The sequence below is a fragment of the Gymnogyps californianus genome, chromosome 12 (genome assembly GCF_018139145.2).
Source record: "Gymnogyps californianus isolate 813 chromosome 12, ASM1813914v2, whole genome shotgun sequence".
Classification (NCBI taxonomy): Eukaryota; Metazoa; Chordata; class Aves; order Accipitriformes; family Cathartidae; genus Gymnogyps; species Gymnogyps californianus.
The window spans coordinates 17,998,048-18,018,269 of record NC_059482.1 but is presented as its reverse complement, the minus strand read 5'-3'; the positions used below and the strand labels follow the sequence as shown (position 1 = coordinate 18,018,269).

General features: G+C 35.1%; 1 protein-coding gene across 1 annotated transcript in view; it reads right to left on the bottom strand.

The window, feature by feature from the left end:
• The window catches only part of CHD9 (chromodomain helicase DNA binding protein 9), a 98,628-nt gene that overhangs the window by 21,493 nt on the left and 56,913 nt on the right, over positions 1–20,222 (bottom strand). The window contains 15 exon segments of the mRNA XM_050904319.1: positions 1,215–1,394; positions 1,981–2,148; positions 2,934–3,129; positions 5,252–5,462; positions 6,306–6,561; positions 7,074–7,217; positions 8,111–8,287; positions 9,420–9,663; positions 10,931–11,052; positions 13,258–13,395; positions 14,604–14,690; positions 15,212–15,329; positions 16,764–16,819; positions 16,908–16,976; positions 18,202–18,348. Coding sequence (XP_050760276.1) covers positions 1,215–1,394; positions 1,981–2,148; positions 2,934–3,129; positions 5,252–5,462; positions 6,306–6,561; positions 7,074–7,217; positions 8,111–8,287; positions 9,420–9,663; positions 10,931–11,052; positions 13,258–13,395; positions 14,604–14,690; positions 15,212–15,329; positions 16,764–16,819; positions 16,908–16,976; positions 18,202–18,348 — 2,313 coding nt within the window.

Sequence of the window (20,222 nt, the reverse complement as noted above, 5' to 3'; positions counted from 1 at the left end):
GGCTTATCAGCATTTGGGGATTTCATCTCACGCAGAAGTACTCGCTTGAGGGAAATTTCAAAGGAATGTTTAAACTACCAACAATCAAAGCTTGACAGCATGGAATAAGCTTAATTTCAGAAGGCATTTTAAAAACCCTGATACACTGCTTTTGGGAAAAAAGAAAATACATATAAAAATTTCTAACTCTTCTGATAAAAAGACAGTGATGATGATGTTCCCTAATTCGTTTCCTGTCTCTTCCTTAGAAGTCTATTTCTTATTTAAGCCACAATCAGCAAGATACAAGGGAGCCTAAATAAATGTATGTTTATAAACAATAAATATATATTTATATTCTTAAAAGTTTTCCTTTTGCTTTGCCTTTTATTTTTTTTGGAATTGTCACAACTGCATTCATGAAGTACCCATGTCCCAAGCTCAGTTATACTAATTATTTATTTATGTATTTTTTTAATTTACCTGAATTTGTATTTGTTCAGATTCATATTTGCACATGTTTTGGAAATTCAGGAGTCCAAATTTACTTTTTGTTCTGTTCATCCAGTTTTCCAGCACAGGTTTTTGGATGCTATGATATTACTGTTTTTCTCTTACCCACCAAAAATTAGAAAGTGTCAGTCCAATTTTATTCTAGACTATTACTCCTAAGACCTTACATTCTCAGCCCCCGCCACATACATATATATACTCTCCACCCCCGGCTATTTTAGGAGCTTTCTTATTTCGCTTTTCAAACTCTTACCAAAAAACCTCAAGGTTCAAACTATATCCTATGTTCAAGCATTTGTAGAGTAAGCCTGACAATTTTTAATTTTATTAATTATTGTCTTATATACATTTTCCCCTACTCCTAACGTATCTGAATACAAATGGATCTATAAACAAAACTGTTTGAATATTCTGGGTTAATGCAGTCCATTACATCTCACACAAATCCTAGCCTTTTCAAAAGCAGCACACACCTATTACTAATCTTTGCCCAAGCACGCTCTTTGCATCTGGCATTTATTCAATCTATATGTGCAAATCTGATTTTGCTATGTGCACATGTTAATATAAACACATAGATGTAAGAACCCAAAAAATGTACCTAACATACACACACATTAAATAAAAGTAAATATAACTTTAGAAAAAACAGCAGAAGCTTTACAACATTCAATTACATTTACAACTCTATACTGTCAAAGAACAACTTGCTGCTTCTGCACCTTGGCAAATGTGGAGCCCCTTCCTTCTGATTCAATCGTGATAGTTTTAGTACGACGCTGCAAAATTTGGTCAATGTCCTCCTCACAGAATTTAGAGCCTTCATCTTCTTCATCCATAATGGCACCATATGCACCTCTTCGAAGCAAGTCTTCTATTTCTTTTTTGGAGAGTTGTTGGATCTGAGCAAATAAAATAGGTTTTATACAGTCGAGAAAAAAATCCCCTGAAGTCTTTTCTATTTCTCTTTCCCTTTCCAGTGCTTCTGCAACCTAACTGTGTCTTATAATTTATAAATCTAGATTACTAAAAGCTAAGAGAAAAGTCTAGTTGACAGGTGACATAATTTGTTATGTGGTTACAGTACAGGTTTTTACAAGTATGTGTCGTCTTTGTTTTGGCTATTCTCAACACCGTGATGAACATAAGTTTAAAAAAATTACCTGTTAATACTACATGTAAATCTCATCTTATATTAAAGTAACACATTATATTAATATGAGAAGATACAAGGGAACAAAGGGAAACTTTTCTCCTTGTTTTAACTTTGACATTATCTACCTTGGACCTTAAGAGGCAAGAAATAGAGAAAGATTTATCAGAGTAACTGACTACATTTAAAATTATGTCAACTATATTGTTAGTCCACATCAGAAAACACAACAGAGATGCAAACGACAGAAAAATGGTAGCTTCTGTAATTTAAAATAGTTCCTACATGATTACAAAAGAAAAAGGGAAGTTATTTCAAGAAATAAGTCTACATACACCACCGACACTGTTTTCTCTTCCACTCATACTCTGTAAGACAGCCTTATCCAGTCCCAGTTTCAGACTTGCTCTGTCAAACATCTCTCTTTCATAGGAGTTACGTGTTATCAGTCTGTAGACCTTCACTGCTTTGTTCTGACCAATCCTGTGACAACGGGCTTGAGCCTTTTGAAGGAAGGGAGAACGGCAATAAGAATTTAGACTTATCTAGGAATAAGATACGACTTTTTTAAGCAATTGTTTCTGCTGTAGCGCAATCTGAAAAACAATAGTATGAACTCAAAAAGGAAGTCAATTCACATCTAAGTAAATGGAAGCTATCAGACATTTTCCACATTGTGAACAGTTTTCTAAAAACAGTGTAGGAAGTAAAATGCACATGAATGATCTGTGCCGAATGCTACTGAATGGTATTTCTCTTGCAGTAACACTAGATAAAAAGACATGCTAGCTCGTAAGTTATCTGATCTCCAGATACAAATGGTAAAGCAGTTGTGACTTGAGAACGGATTCAATTTCAGCATCCAATTCCTAGATTTGATTAATTCGCTGTTTCTTAATACATATTAATCCTTTTCTATATATTATGTTTTAGCTGAACAGCTCTGTTTCCATAAACTGTGTTAGTCAGTATATGCAAAAATTAACCCCTGGTTTCATAGTGTCGTCAAAATCTTAAGGGTTTTATCAAGTGACTGACTTAGTTTACCTGTATTGTGCTTTTAAAGAGTAATCAATTTGAAAGAAAAAGTTAGAACTCAGCCAAACCCAGATGACCTCTCCTATCCAAGCAGAAAGTATTAATGAAAAAACATTAAACATGCCTTTAAAAAACCTGGACATTTTTAAATGATGCATGTTCAAAACAGAGACAATAATCAAAGTGACCAAATTTATATCAACCAGGTTTGACTTCTTAAGGCCTCACTATTATGCTCAAAGGAATTTACCTGCAGATCATTTTGAGGATTCCAGTCAGAATCAAAAATTATACATGTATCTGCTGCAGTCAAATTAATGCCCAAACCACCAGCTCTGGTGCACAGGAGGAAGACAAAGCGATCGGAATCTGGTTTGCTGAACCGGTCAATTGCAGCTTGTCTGAGATTCCCTCGTACTCGCCCATCAATTCGTTCATATAAGTATCTGGAAATTGCCACAGATAATACACAAATCATTACAAAATTTTTCATAATTTAAAGAGGGATTAGAACAGAAGTCCTGCTTGCATATTTATTCTTTACAGTGAATAAAAGTGATATAAACTAACTTTGATTATCAACGGGTAACAATAACCAGGAATCATGACAGAACTCACATATCTGTAGTACTAATACACATCAGCAAGCCCAAACACTGAGCATTTTAAGACAAGATCTTCTGAACTTTGTCCATTAAAGCAAGTACCTGATTATACATACCAGGAAACATGTATTACTATGGCACTTAGTTGTATTAAAACATACCATAACCTGAAGTCCCATGTGGACACTTAAAAGTTTTTCACATGCTATTATGCTTGGATCCCCGCCTAGGGTCACAGAAGCGGGACAGTGTACTTTTGTATTATATACCAAATTGTCTGAATATGTTAGGGGTGACCAAGTAAACAGCAGAAAGCAGTACTTGGTGAGCTCTCATTGGACAAACTGCATATTGATTCTGTCAAGATTAAGAGAAATGGAACAATAAAATGACATGACAGCACCTCTAACAGTCTTTACCAAGGCATCAATGAATCCAGGGCTTCCTAAACTAAAACCAGCAAATTTAAAAGCCTGAAGTAAAACTGTCATTTCTGTTACCTTTGATAATTACAAAGACTCCTATGAAACTTCTGAAATCAAATGAAATGCTTAAAAAGGGAGCAAATACTTCTGTACATTGTAAATGGAGTAAGATGCTGAATGCGTATCTACTAGCCAAAAAGCCTCACAACCATCTTTCTTTTCATCAGCTATAAAACGGCACAGCAGATAACCCACAGGACCACAGGCATTTTGGCAGGCAGCCATCTCCTACAGTCATGAATTCTGTTAAGTATTAAGTCTAATCACGTGTGCACTCTAACATTTCTAATCAAACGGTAACATAGAGCAAGTTTCAGCTTCTATGGATTTCAGAAGATTCCGCCTGTACATATGATGCACTAGTCTAGATGTTACATCGTTACAGAAAAAGGAATATTTTCCATACTGGATTATAAGTACTACTATGAAGTTCAAATCAGTCTGTTAAAATGAAACATACAAACTCTCAGTGAGCTCTCAGTTCAAACAGATAGCTTTATGAAACAAAAAAAACATAGAAGCATAGAAGTTATATAAAATTATCACAGAAAGAGGTATTAATATAATCTACTAATGATTTTCAATATACATTTCAGTATCTACCACAGGAAGACCTGACATTTTTACTCATTTTTATTTTTTTACATGTTAACTCTATAATTACTATGTAGTTCACTGACAAATACACACTTCAAAGCAGTACGTACATTCCAACAAATGGACTATAAAAAGGCATAGTTCTGGTTGTTTTAATAGTTTTTCAGGTTGATATAACAACTACTGATTGTAACCAAGTTTTAGGTTAGATTTCATGTGCTAAGGCTTTATACATAGTATTTAGTCATGTGCTTAAACAAGCTCTTAGTTTCTGTGGAGTCAACAGTATAATCAAAGGGTGCTATTGTATGTGACAGCAAAAGCCAATCTAAGGAGCTGCTTTACGGCTGGCAGTTCAGTTCTGCTGCAAAATTCAAAGCAGTAATAATTTAGGACAGATAGGAAGCACATTTTTATTTTTACATCAATAAAAACAAACCTCCAATTGTTTACCATTTTGTGCTTATATTCTGTTGGGAGTAAGGAGCTGCATTACCCGTCTGGTCCAAGTTCAACACGAAGTAAATAAAGAACACATTCTATGCTTCCTGGGGTTTGGATGTGCAACGCTGAGCTTGAACTTACTTAGTTTCTGACAGGCAATGTATAAAACAGTACACACATACAAGAATGTTTAATAGAAAAAGGAACAAACTGAAGGCACATGGTTTACCTAACAATCTCTCTTTACTTGTTCTCTGCAGTTTTTCATTTGTTGGTGAATAAATGAGAAGCCATCACAGAACACAGCAAGTTACAGTGATCAGCAAAAAAAAAAAATTCCTATCTTTGGTATGCTGTAATCATTACTCCTGCACTAACGTTCAAAGATAGGCCCACTGAGAACGATATACTACAGGAGACAGAATGTGCAATCTTACCTTTTATGTATAAGGTAATCCTCCAAAATATCAAGGCAGCGCACCATTTGAGAGAAGATAAGGACCTTGTGGCCTCCTGCTTTCATTTTTGGAAGAAGTTTATCAATAAGAACCAATTTACCAGCAGACTGGATCATTGCTTGCAGATGGAAGTCAGGAGCACTTGGGCTATATGTTTCTTTAAACTCTCCAAGAATTTTCTCTTCAGCACCTATCAAAGAATATATTTCCATATCTATAGGTCCATCTACACAAATATCTCCGTATACGTAAAAGGCTAAGTTACCAAAATCAGTGCTTGTACTCCAATATCCCCCATTAGCCACTACTGTAGACAGAACAAAGTTCTGGATGGATCTAAAGTCTAGCAAGAATATCTATTTCTATGCTCTTTGAAAACAAGTCTTAAGTTTTTAAGCAGAACACCACAGAAAAAACACCTAGAATGAGGTGACCTCCCCCCCCCAATTGCAAAAACAAAAATACAACTTGTTCTCAAGTGTTGTGCAAAAAAACAACCAAAAAACGACAAGTCATTTTGTCTCTGTGATATTTTACATGGGACATGAGTCTTAAAAGCAGTATTTTGAAGACCTTTTCTGAAGTCCCACTATGATTGAAATCATAGCAAAAACTTTAAGGGCTTAAAGTGTATCTTCTTGCAAGCAGGAAAAACATCCAAGTTAGTTACAAGTAAGTGAGAAAAGCAACAAAGACTGACACAGACCATATTACTTGCAAGCAGTATTAATTTTAAAAGTTAGCTCTAGAAGTTGTTCTTCTTACTGCTTTTAAAGAGATGTAACATTTTCATGAGATAATTGTTTCTAAACGTTCTGTGAAATCCTACAAAACAAGTTCACATTTCAGGCCTCAAATACACAACTGCCTCACAACTTTGCCTTACATCTATCAAAAAAATGCTTCCACCAAATCCCATCCTTGGAAAGTCTAATGAAAACGCCAAAGAATTACAACAAAAGGTCTTACATATTTTCAATAAAAGTACAAAAGTAGTTAAAAAAAAAAGAATCAGTCTTTATCATGTATTTACCTTTGATGAGATAAGGGTGATTACAACACTTTCTGAGTTCCATCATAGTGTTAACCAGATTGGGTACATTTGCTTGCCCTGCTCCTTTGGATAAGAAAGCAAAATTTTTCTCCAAAATTGCTCGATAGTATTTCTTCTGAATATTAGTTAGTTCCACTTCAATTATAGTTTCCTCCTTAGGAGCCAGCTTCTTCTCTACATCTTCCTTTAACCGTCTGAGCATCATGGGTTTCAGGATAGCTTGTAGTTTCTGAACCTAAATGAAACACAACGGTTTGTTGGAACATGAAAAAGTAATAGCGTAGTTTAATTAAAAATTTTTGAACTCCATATCACTAATTTTTTTCCTAGACTTATATAAAATATTTTCCAGATAGAATATAGCCTTATTTTTAACCCCAAATTACTAAAGAATTTTTTTATGTACTCCAAAACAAAAAAAGGAACATTTTTAGCACTTGTCTGCAAAGACTCTGCCTACAAAGCCGGAAAACTTCAATTTTTCTCACTATTTACTTGCCAAATTTACAAAACCGACCCCAAAAAAGTAAAAATAATTCTTTAACACAAAATATCATACTTAACTGATTTCTAGTGCCTGCACAGTTTAGAGAAATTGCATGACAAAAGAACTCATAGGTGGTATGTGGGGAGCAAAGGGGGAAGGTGGGGAGCAATCATGGTTACTATCCAAAACAAAAGTTTTTCCTTCAAGGAAGTCACTCTTACACACTGAAGCTCAAACTGAACTTATTCAACATGCAATACCTGTTCCTCTGTTTTAAGGTCTCCGAATTCTTGCATAAATGTAGATTCAGCAGGAAAACGCAATGGTTCAAGAAAATGAAGGAGGCTAAATAATTCTTCTACTGTGTTCTGCAGTGGGGTACCTGTTAACAGCACTTTATGCTCCTATAAAAGGAAACAAAACTCACATGACCTTATGTGCACACATTTGCAAAAATTTTTGTGTTAAGTCTGAGCATCTAACCTGAAAATACCAGTTCTGTGTGTCACTAAGTACACAGGTAATACAGATAAAACAGATTATAAAAGAACAACAGGTATTTGCTACTAACTTTTCTTTAAATTCTGTCTTCCTACATTTGTAATGAAGAAATGACTGAACACTTCAACTTTTGCCTGTAATATTCACACAGGTATAATCCTCTCTCTATAGTGTGGAAAACATATACTAAGCATGTATCAGAAAGCAAATAGGACGACTTCTGAGAACATGTAGCAACAAGTGTATCAAAGCAATAATGAAGTAAAAAAAAAACCCCAGAACTAGTCATGGTGCATCTTGTAGTAATGCACCAAAAGCCTCAGGATTCATGGTAGTATCTGCTTTTTAAAAATCTTGCACTATATCAGATAAAACCTTAACTACGGGACTAGACAATAATTCTGTTTTAAATTCTACTACTTGCTTGCTTTTATTGTTAAATAACTTGTTTAAAATACTTTCTAGGTTTTTAAACATTAATTACTGCACAAAAACTATTTTATTATTATAAAGCAATTTTTAAATGAAATCTTCATCATAATCAAAATACACTGTAGAACAGTATAATCAGAAACAGATTCTGCTTACAGTTAGAACTTGCCACATTGTATTTAATCAAAAACATACCAGCATCAGCTATCAAAAACACATACATTTGAAGAGAGTATCAGGAATAGATATCTCCTGAGCAAGACTGCTTGTGAGGTCTTTTTTGGCAGGTAAAACACATTTGTGATTTATTATCGTACTGTACGTAACTAGAATCAAACCCAAAAAGTGAAATACAGCTACTCACAAGGTTCATTAATTTTAGTCCTTCCAAGAGTTTGCAATTTTTGTTCTTCAGTCTGTGAGCTTCATCAATAATAACACACCGCCATTCAATTGCATTTAACTCTGGACACCCACCAAGAATCATTTCAAAAGTTGTGATAATGGCTTGGAATCTGTAGGTACCTCGAACAATACGCCCCTAGAGATTCATCAACACACAAAATTTGTTACATTACTTTGAATCTACTCAATTTAAAGATTTTGTTGCTGAAATTTTATCAAGAGCCAGTCATCACATTTTACATCATAAATTGTTTTGTCATCCCATACACATTTATTACCTCTATAACTTTGTAATTAATACTAATGAGTAATTATCCATAGCCACAAATCCAATACTGTCTAACCAACAGTAAAATTTTAACCATTTTTAAATTACAGATATAACCATCTAATAAAACTGTTTCACAAGGCGCATGTAGATACTATCACATTTTTAACCCTGCGAAAATCTGAAAGAGTGACAGTCTTTCTTGACCCTATAGTCAATCGATCAAAATATATGACGGTAACACATTTAGCACTCATACAGTAAGTAACAAAAATATCACCTGAGAACTAAATGAACACTTTTTATCCAGCTTACTCTACTCCATTGGTCTGACAAAGAGAATATGTAAGGCCTTCAATAAGGCAGTATACAATAACTCACTAGAGAAACAAGATGTCATTTTAATATTTGGCACTACTTCAAAAGTTCTCAGCCTTATCAATTTTGTAGAAATACCATGATAGTTTAAAAAAATTGGGTTTTTATGCAGAATATATAGAAAAGGCAAAAAAAACCCTTTTAAAATAGTCAGATTTCAAGTTTTTTTCATGTCATTTAATGTGAAGTATTTCAGACAGAAAACCAAACTGTACACAGACAAAGCTAGTTTACACTAGGAAAAGGAAATCAACAGCTACATAAAGGTAACACAGAGCTTCATCGGCTGTATTTTTGTTCTCACTGCTCTTCAAATTCAGGACCCAACTGCAACCATCTGTGTACACTTTAATCTCCAGATGAGTATCAGCGTCACTGCTATTCAATTGCAAAATTACTCAGCATACTGAAACAGCATACATCTTACTGCAACTGCTTTCACAAAATTTACTCAGTAAGCATATGTTAGATTCTGATACGTAAAAAGCTTAAAAAACACTACATGGGATGTAAAATGACTTTCACTAAGACATACATACAGATAATGTGAAGTATACTTTTCATTACTACCACCTGAAATAGGTTTTGGGTAAGTTATTGCATACAAGCGACATTACAATACCTGGGAGTCCCTGAAGTACATTTCATACTGCTGAATCATCTGTCTGCTGATCATACTTCCATGATACACTACAACATTAAGGTCAGTCCACGTGCGAAATTCTCTTTCCCAGTTTGTTATAGTGGAAAGCGGAGCTATGATCAGAAAAGGCCCTCTTATACCAGCCAGGAGGATTTCATAGAGGAAAGTAATTGACTGAATGGTTTTGCCAAGACCCATTTCATCTGCTAAAATGCAATTTCGCCTGAAAGTAAAATATATTTATTTGTTATTAGCATCAAAGAAAGTACAAACACTAAAGCTGTTACTGAAATGGACAATTTATAAAACCAAAGCTCAAATATACCAGTTTAAAACAACAGTAAAAATTGAGGCACTGTAGAAGATGCTTGCACATGTTCCCTGGTTATGGTGGAAGAATGAACTTGGTACACAAAACCACAAGCTTTCAGTCATGTTTAGCACTGGCAAAACCTGAGAATGGAATGTTCCATGAGGTTCCCCTAGAAAAATACTCCAAAAGTATTCTTTTGGGACTACATCTGCCCTAATTAAAGGAATTCAAATTAATCAGATTTCCTACATGTACACTCACCTTGACAAAACTGCTAGAAATTAATGAAGATTTCCTAAAAGTCACAGATGGAAAGTATCCCAGCTACACTCACATAAAAGGAGTGCATTATAGCATCGCTGACAAATTTCCCCTCGTTTCCAAAACTGAGACAGATGCATATAACCAAATTACTACATGATGTACCACTAGGTGCTCACCCTCAGCCATACATTCCAGCCCTTAACTCTGTTTGCACAGATGCTCACACAGCTATGTAGTGCTTGACTGAGAATTAAAACAAAATTTTCTTTTGCAGATCGTGAAACTGTATGGTAAAATGGTATGCTCACTGACATAATCTCTATAAAGGACAGGCAACTGATATTTTGGAAATAAAGCAAGCAGGAAGATTCATGAATAGAAATCCAACTTAGATACAGAGAAAATACATTACTCTAGGAAAAAAAATCTTCAAAGTGATTATATTCCCATTAACACATCATAGCATTCATGAACCAAAGTTAACGTTAACTTACAATATAGAAAATGCAATTATTTACTAGTCTTATTTTTGAAGAGAGACAGCTTTATTTGAAATACATACTAATTCTAGAAATCATTTTGAAAGATGCAAGTGTTTACCAGTTGTTCCAAAAATTATGAAAGCTTGTACTTTGGTGGAAGTTGCTTTTTGTTTTAATTTCCTCATAGCCATTGAAAATTTATTTTCAGTTAGGTTACTTTTATTCTTTTAGGATTTGTTTTTTGTTATTCTTGTTGATAAAAACATACTTGTACACCCAAAGGAAGAGAAATTTGTTTTTTCCAGTTACACCCTTTTAGCTATAAGCAGAGAAGTTAAGATAAATTTAGTTAAAACAGCATTCATCCTCAGTAACAGTGATTCACTCCATATGGTTTAAAATTTACACTAAAAAACATTCCATGCATATACCTATTGTACCAGTTGAATAGGAGCCAGTTAAGTCCTTCCAGTTGATATTCCCTGAGCTGATTGCCGTTTTTATATTCCCTGGACTGTTCTATCTTCTTCCAGGAGTTTGGAGGTGGTCGGTCCTTCAAGGGAAAGATTAATACATGCGCAAGTTGGTACACGTTTTATTTTTCCAAAACATTTTAACCCACTATTTCCTGAGTGTCACAATTTAGACTTAGAATGTAATTATTCAACCTTAAAACTGGGAAGGTGTCATTGTTAACGTTACTTACTAATTACTAGTCTGTGGAAACCTGAAATTTGTATTTATTTGTCTACATAAATTAATACTTTTAAAATTCATTTAAGACTGTATTATAATAATATCAAGCAACTGATTTCTAAAACTAAGCATACAAATAGCTTGGCACTGGTAATTTGAAACACTAATTCATTTATACAAGAAACTTAGGAATATATGAAGTTTCACTCTGGAAGCTCTAACAGCAGCTGTCCTACAGCCAGAGCCAACCGAGTATTTGGGACTATCAAAATCCCCAAAGTCTAAGTAACTCTGGCTGCCGATGCTATCCTCCTGAAGCGGTTTGGGCAATCTACAGAGTTACTGTGATCTTGTCCTTTTCTTTCAGCACTTGCCCTGGTCAGTGCTGATCACTCGATCTCACAGTTAGCCAATTCAGGAAGCCAACACCAGGAATGTGGTCTACAAAAGTAGACTTGTGAGTGGTTTAGTTCCCTGAATCGATTTCACCAAGGGATCAGATGAAAGACAGTATCAGCGTACACAGGATCATGACACAAAGGACATGACAAAACAGACTGTCACAGTATCAAGGTGTATCATCTTAATGTCCCTAGCAAGCTAAAGGAAAGCTGAGAGGCTACGTATAAAAAACATATATATTCACACACACACACTAGTTTCCCAAGCCTGGAGACTCAACAGGCTGGCCATTAGCTTAGCAGGCAACTTAGTAGAGAAATTATGAAGTTTTTGACTGATACTAGGTAGGATTCCAGCAGAAAACACTCTCTTCGGATAGCTTCTGCATCCCAACGTGAACAAACTCACACATTCAAGCAAAATATTTTTAGTAAGAGCTTTTCTGATCAGCTGTACTTCCCACCCCCCTCCCCATTTCTCAGTATTTATAGAATCTTGCATTCACTCTAGACTCACGTGGTCTTATCTGGCAGCTCTGAATTTTAGATTTGAATTTTATATCCCTTTACTGCCAATGTCAGCATCACCTGACACCAGGTCTCTGAGCAGCAGTAGCTGTCCCTCCCCAGCAGCTGTGGCTTCCTCCCCTCACCCCCAAGCAACCATCTGTCCACTCCCCCACACCAGGAGCAGCCACGCTCCTGCTCCCAGGGCTGCAGTCAGCTAATACTTTCCTGTACTTGCTGGTGCCTGGAACAAAAAAATACTTGCTGCTGATGCTAAGATGACTGTCAGTTGTACAGTTGCGCTTTAATCATCTTTTTCCCTCAAAGCCAAATACGATAACAGAGAGGTATAAAAGCCCTTCTTCCCACATGCCAGAATGGCAGGATTTTAAATAAATACTAGAAAAATGAACTAAATCTAATATGAAGATGTTAATCGTGACTACTGTCATTATCTGTAGATGGAAAAACCATTAAAATAAAATCCAAAGCCTACAAATTAAAACACTGTGCATATTCAGTTATGTAAAATAAATATATTACAAGTGTTGTACTACACCACGCAGGACACGTGTCTTACTCTGACAATGATATACAGGACTTCAAATAGAACTACTTTGTTTTCTCCTGCTCTATCAGACAGAAGATCGAGAATTTAAAAATAAAAAACATTTCCTTATTACATGTATTTTTCTTCCTTTCAGCTAGCCCTTTACGACGAGAAGAAAAATAAAAGCAGGAAGTAATTAGAGAATCTGTTTGACAGATCTCATTTGCCAATTTCCTTCAGTGTTGAAGCACAAGACTTAACTCTGTTCTCTATAAAAGGATGTTTATACTTTATTCTGTTTTCTACTCGTCTTAACGGTGTTTAGATTCTGCGATAGCCAGTTTCAATGTGTTGCTCATCACTCAGCTCAGAAAGTTATAGCACTTCAGATTTTTTCCTAAATAATTTTTTTTTAACAGAGTAACAAATTAGATAAGAATATTTATCTATGCCTACCTGAAAATATTATTATTCCTAGGTAACAAGGCACACAGATCCTTTACACAGAATGTCAATAAGCCTTATGTTTTAACACAAAAGTTTAAAGTTGGGAAAACCAAATCCAATTTGCCAAGACAGAGAAGTAAATTAGGTCTCATTTTACCAATCTCCTTGAGTCAGGCCTGGAAGCTTGCAATTGTTCAAATTCTTCTATTTTTGCTTGATCTACATCTTCTTTCAGCTCCCACGTACTGTCTTCATATGGCAAGGAACACCATTTTACTAAATAGTAAATAACAGGCTGCAGAAGAAAATTCTGAATGTTATCAGCTTTTAATTTAGTATACAAACTGTTAATATGCCTTACTATTTGAGTAGCTAGCTTACATGAGAACTGGAAATAAAAGCACATTTCTGATACTTTTTAAAATGTTCAGTGTAGATTCTTGTTATGTACCTACTTATCCTTTGCTTCTCATACTCTGCCACTTATTGTAGACCCCTGGGGTACCTTTCAATCCCACTTACCCACAAGGAAATCTTAGTCTTTGGAAAGATAAATTACTACATTTGTGATGTCTGTGGAAATGGGGCTGGGGGGTGTGTGTGGGTGGAATTAACTACAGAGGTGCTACCCAGAACATTTCCTCCACTCTCCAAATCAGGCTACCTAAGCCTAAAACAAAGAGCTTGAGAAAGTTCCTAAAACAACACATTTTTTTCTAAAAATGTAATAATGACAAATTCGCTGCATACAATGAAAAGTAATTTTAGCCCTCAACCCTGCTTTAGGAAGATTAATGCAGAAATCACTAGGTAAAAGTCTGCTCATTTTGTTATCTAGAAGAACAGAATAATCATCATAGCTACTCCAACAGCCTTAATCAACAAGTTAGTCTTTGTCCTCTGCTTGCCTCAGACTCTTTCTGAATTTTGGCAATTTATTTGCTTGATTTGCTTTTCTGTTTTCTTTTTTTTATTTTCTAATCTCATGTTTTTGTCTGTAACAGCTTTCCAGAAGAGGTACTTTAAGTTAAAAAAAGTTTTGATAAATACAGAGGGAAAGGTCCACTGGTGGCTATCAAAACACCTCTCAGTCACTGGTTGCCTAAAGCCTAGGGACAGAGTTAGAGAGGAACGGGGAACCACCACTGCCCTGTCTTCTTGTGCTTTTTTCAGCAGTGATTCCACATCACTATGAGAGAGACAGGACAGTACATGGGATCAGCCTTTTGTCAGAAGTCACAAGGCAATTAACATTTATGTCAGTAACTACCGAAGCTTTGTCTACTATGACCTATGAATACTAATAAAAATATAAGCCATCGAACTCTGATTTCTAGTTCAAAATACATGGCTAGAATAGGAAATGACAAGATTGTCATGTCTCATTAAAAATACTATTGAAGCTTAAAATCATTAAGGTGTTGCTCTGAAATCTGCTAAAATTATGACTACCAAACACTACTTGGAGGTGTATCTTCTTGACTTGCTTTAAGATATATTTACCTCACCAGTGTCTTTATCTTCACAAAGAGATACTTCTAATACCCGGTCTACTTCAACATAGTCAGGATTAAAAGGTTCTTCTTCCATCTGCAATGCAAGATTAATAAAATCAGTAGGCAGGCAAAAAAAGCTGGTATATGCTAAGACTTGGTCTCATCGTACACAAAATTAATTTGGCAGTTGGAAACTATTGAGGCTTTTGCACACACCTTAAAATCCTCCCCCCCTTTTTTTGGCAACTGGCACTGAAGAGGGTTCTGACATTAGAATAGAAAATGCAGTCATTTAGGGATGCAGTGCTGTCTTGGGAAAGTCATATAGTAGAGAAACTAGCCATACTAACATAATCTTTCTCTCCTTACCACTTTTAAGTAGTTACCCAAACAATCCCAATTTTATACCACGCAAGTCAGGTCAGTTCAGTGACTCCAGAAGACTTGCTCTTAAAATTACATTAAACAAACAACTCCTTGCTGCAACCAAAAACCCAACCACGATGGCTAATTTTTACTTCTCAATATTCAGCTGTTCTATTTAAAAGCAAACTATTAATCACAATTTTACAAGGGGGAAAAAAAAGCTTATTTAATTATATATTTCATACTCACATCTGCAAAAAAGTGAGCTCTTTGTGCTTGCCTTAGTTTGAATCGTTTTATTTTCTGCTGGATTCTTTTATCCTTTAAAAGCTGTTGTTCTGTGGCCCACTCACAGTGGAGATAAGAGCTAAAATTACAGAGATTAACATTAACATATTAGTGAAAGCAAAAGCTTACTATCTATTTTTAATATACAGTTAAAATAATGTATTTTATAAACCAGAATTTCACTCAAAAAAGAACATTTTATCATTTAAGACAGAATTCACTGTAAAGATCAAAGATTTATTCCTCCAAATAATCACCTTACAGCATCTAGTTAAGGCAGTGTTTTTGGGCTAGGATCCATAGAACTCTATGGATTCACAAATTCCTTTCATGTGTCCCAAGAAGAGAAACAAGCGCATTTAAAGTGAGCTTAAATAAATTATGTTTAAAATCTGACACCTCTATCAGAAAGTACCCAGAGATACAAAGTACTTAATACACTGGTTCTAACTTTTTCATGTTCTTCATGTGAACATCTCTTCACAGGTACTACTGAACTATACAGCTGAGCCCATTAAAAGATCAGTGAGGAGCATCAGAGCCCATGGCAAAAAGGAACATGCCATCAGATTGGGTTGGGAGATAAGCACGAAGTAATAAAGTTGAAGGAAGGAGGAAGCGTGAGCACCAGTACCTACAGCATCTAACTGCACCACAAGCAAGCCTTTCTGAAGTTAGACTGGTTTGACAGAAGTACATATATTTCTTCCTCACACCCCCTTTTTACAATATTTTCATCACTTTTTAAGCTGTGTAAAGATATGCTAGAAATACAGATGAGCTATTGCTGGGTATTACTCATTCTAGGATGAAAAGACAGACTTCACCCTTTCAGAAAACAAGAGCTACATGGTCTCTAGAAACATGTGAATCCAGAGTCTCAAAAAAATTACATTTCTTAGCAAGAATCTAATGAAATTACTCACATATGTAAAATAAAAAACATGTTTGCATCTTCAACATCAAGAACTGAGTAGTGACAGCAAGATAGGTATGAAATTTAAAATAGGAAAATATGGAAAAAGTTTTCTTCTTCATTGTTTATTTCCTGCTTCTGATGTAAAATCATTTCTATCACTAGAAGTTTTTTTCTTTTTAAAACTGTAAGACCGACTCCTACATCAACCTCTCCTAAATGTATGACACTGTAAATCTAATCTAAGTTCACAAAACAGCTCTGATTTAAATCCATGAAATTAAAATTAGCCTCAGGCATGTAGCCCCTGCTGAATTCAATAAATATATCTTCTCTAAAAATTCTATTCTTTTGGCAATAATGACTGTCACCTTATTGGTCAGTGCTGGTTTCACATTACTGATAATTTTAAAATTATTACTAACAATATAATGCAGATTCTTAGCAATTTTAAGATGAAATTTGTAAAGAAAAATCTCAAAAGATGACAAAAATCTGGTTATAAGTAATCTTCAAACAATACAAAACTTTAGTACATTAATATGGTACTTATTATTTCAGTCAACACCTCCAATGAAACAACTTTGTAATACTTACTAGTTCTTGTACTTGACAAAAAACTCTTCTGTTTCTACTGTCATCCCAGCAGATATCTAGGAAAGGAAATTCAGCGGAAATGTAAAATGATAGATACAAACCCCTTCTTCAAATAAGCCACTTGATCCCATGACAATCACTTACTTCTTTCTTTATTACCCTGGAGGATAAGATTTTATCTACAATCGCTGCATCTTCTTCACTTGGATTTTCCTATAAATGCAGGAAAACAATGACATGAATTGCAGTAAATGCCCTCTCTTCAAACTGATCAGGCTTAAAACCTTTAAACACAAGTGGCATGTTAAAAGACCAACAATAAAGGCAAATTTGACCTCTACCAGTAGCATTCTCTTTAACAGTCTGGGAGTAAAATTTAAAATCCAGGTCTATATCCAGAGAGAAATACATGCAAAAGTACAGTAAGTCTGGCACTTCCAAAGAGCATCAGAGACAATGCTCACCTGCCAAACACACTTACAGTGCAAGCAATGGTGATTCTGATGCTTTCCAGACACACACTCACTGTGAATGCCTTGTTGAGTTGACCTGATGCAGTGCACATACCCAGAATTTCATTATACACATACGGAGAAATAAGAACTCTGGCAGGCAGGTTAAAATAAAATTAATAAAACAAAAACAGCATGTGTCAAACTCAATTTAATAGATTTACTCTGAACATAGATAACAAACATGCTGTGGAATCAGGCAGACAAGGTCATGCCTGGGAATTCCAGCAGGGCTTAGGTGTGACACAGATACGGGACTACTTAGCTCTGCCAAGACCGAAGCTGTGGTTCCAGAGATAAAGAGCCAATCTTTAAAGGCTGCTTCCAATAAAAAGTTGCCTTCCCTCTTGTCTGATTTGTTCCCAATCATACTATCTTTCTCTTTCCCTTACAACTTTGGCACTCCTTCAAACATCTCACAATCACTTTTTTTTCCCTGTTTCTTTCCTGCCACTTTATTTACCTAGAATGGCTCAACAGTAAGTCTGAGTAGCAGAGCTGGCACAAGTTAAACAGTGAAGTGTAAACCTGAAGAGGGGAAAAAAGGGAGGAGTATCCTTTTTAAAAATCCCGGTAAGCAGATATCCTCATAGGCTCAATTAATTTTATACTTCTGAAAGTCATGATAATATTAGCATACAGCTTTTTCACATGCCTACGCAGCATAACACATTATTTGAGATATACCTATCTTTAGTCTTATCCCTATCCTTAACTTCACTTAAGTCAACAAATGTTTATAACAGAAAAGAAAAAATAGTAATAAGCCATTTCGTCCAGTTTTCAAGATCTTAGCAAAATGTCACATTAAATAAACTATGGCTTAGTAATAATAACGTATTCCTTCCAAGTTATGAGCTTTATTCACTGAACTACTTGAGACAAATGGAAAGTTCCCACTACAGACCAAGCCAGTTTTTACTTACCACAAATAACTGTAAAGGCTGTTCAGCAGGTAAAGGGGCAGAATTCTTTTTGATTTTCACAGAAACTTTAGCTTCTTCTTCTGATTGTTTTCCTTCTCCTTCTTCAGCATATTTTTTCCTTTTAACTTGACGATTTGATCTTCTCTTCTGCATGCAGGAGAATAAAAATAGAGGTTTTACCAAAAACTGTATCTAAAACCAAAGGCCAACATTTGATAGAAAACGTGAAGCATGTGAATCACAGAGGGACAGAAGTAGCCATATACTATTTTTGATCAATTATTTTTTTTTCTGTTTCATATAAACATTTGATACTTTTATTTTTAGAGTTCAAAAGCAAACACAGAACAGTATTTTCAGGGTATGGGAACAAAGCTGGTGTATAACAGATCTCCCATAAGCATCAGTATTTCAAGAGCAATTTCATAATGCAGCATAACAGCAGTGTGTTACTGTCCAATTCAAGAATCTGAGTGAAAGATACAAAATACGCCAAGTGTCTCTACTAAACAACAGTGCTATACAAAAAATTATGAAGATTTTCATTAGATCATATTGGTCAGATTGCTGATGAAGTTTGATTTGATGGCTAATAAAGTGGTTGCTTTATTAATGTATTTGTTTTCTCTTCCACCTTAATCAAGCTTGTTTAACAGCAGTATTTGGCTTACTTTGCAGTTTATCTCTCTAATCTTCCACTCTTGTTCCTGCAAGACTCTGAGGACAACAAGTTCCAGTTGGAGAAATAATGTTCAGTCTAAGAAAATAATTCCTTCTCTCTCACTGTTTAAGTTTCAAACACTTAGATTATTAGGATATCCTTTCCACCCCTCAGTACCAATATATGAGAGACTGCATATTTAACCATAAGATTAATTTGTAAATCCATTGGATAAATAATGATAACAGAATCAAACTAGTCAGCTAACATTTGAAAACACTGCAATCTGCTTTAGAGAACTCATCATCACAAAAATAGAATCAGCAAAGCAAAACAGTCTCTACAAAATAAATTAATTACATTGAGCTACACAGCAAAGCGTATTTTTGTTTAGGAAAAGCCATTGCTGGTTGCAATACACTGTAGTTATCAGCTGGGAGAAGAAGAAGTTGTGAATAGAACAAAAACCAAAATCCTGTGGTCATACTGGCTTCTGCAGAGCAGATATTAAGTAACAGTAAGATTGCAGCACAGGAACTTTCCTCCTGACTGTTAAATTCAGCCCTTCGTCTGGCTGGTATCTCGTAAAAGACCTAGCTCTACTGTAACAACTACATTGTAAGTATTTTAGTAAGGTAGAACAGTAACACTACATATACAGTAGAAATCAAAGAATGGGCATCACCATTCTTCCAGAGAAGCTGGGACAGTGCATATACGAAACTACTCAATCAGCTTTCCACAATAATGTAGCCAGATTAGCTATTCTTCAATAAAAAGTGAGTGTGTGCGGGGTGGGGTGTTAGCACAAAAAGAAACTTCAGATTTAAACAGACACGTTAATGTGACATTTATGTCACATTACAGTTAAATCAACAATTGTTTGCTGACAGAAGTAGAATTTTTTTTTTTTTTTAATGCCAGCCAATAGGAACAATGCAAAATGATGTATGAATTAGGAAAAGAAGGATTAAGAACCAGGTTCAAGTTTTACTCATTAAGTATTTGTTCAATTTCTCAAAACCTAATGAAGCATTAGCTGGCATTTTCAATCCTTCCCACTTTGTCCTTTCTTAAAGTATGAAGTGATTAACAAAACGTCAACAGACGTATGTTCTCCAACATATTAATAACCTGAGTTGTTTGAAAAAAAACTTTGTAATTCCCTGAGCTTAGAAGCATGGTCATAAACAAATGCTCTAAGGCACAAAATAAAGTAGTATCACACATTTTTCCAAGAAATAAATCAACGTATTTAAGGAAGACACTTACTGTGAAACTAAGCATACAAAACGAATTCAGGAAAAAAAAAAGACCTAAAATTGCCCCCCAGAGCTTAGAAATAGACAGCTATTTGCAA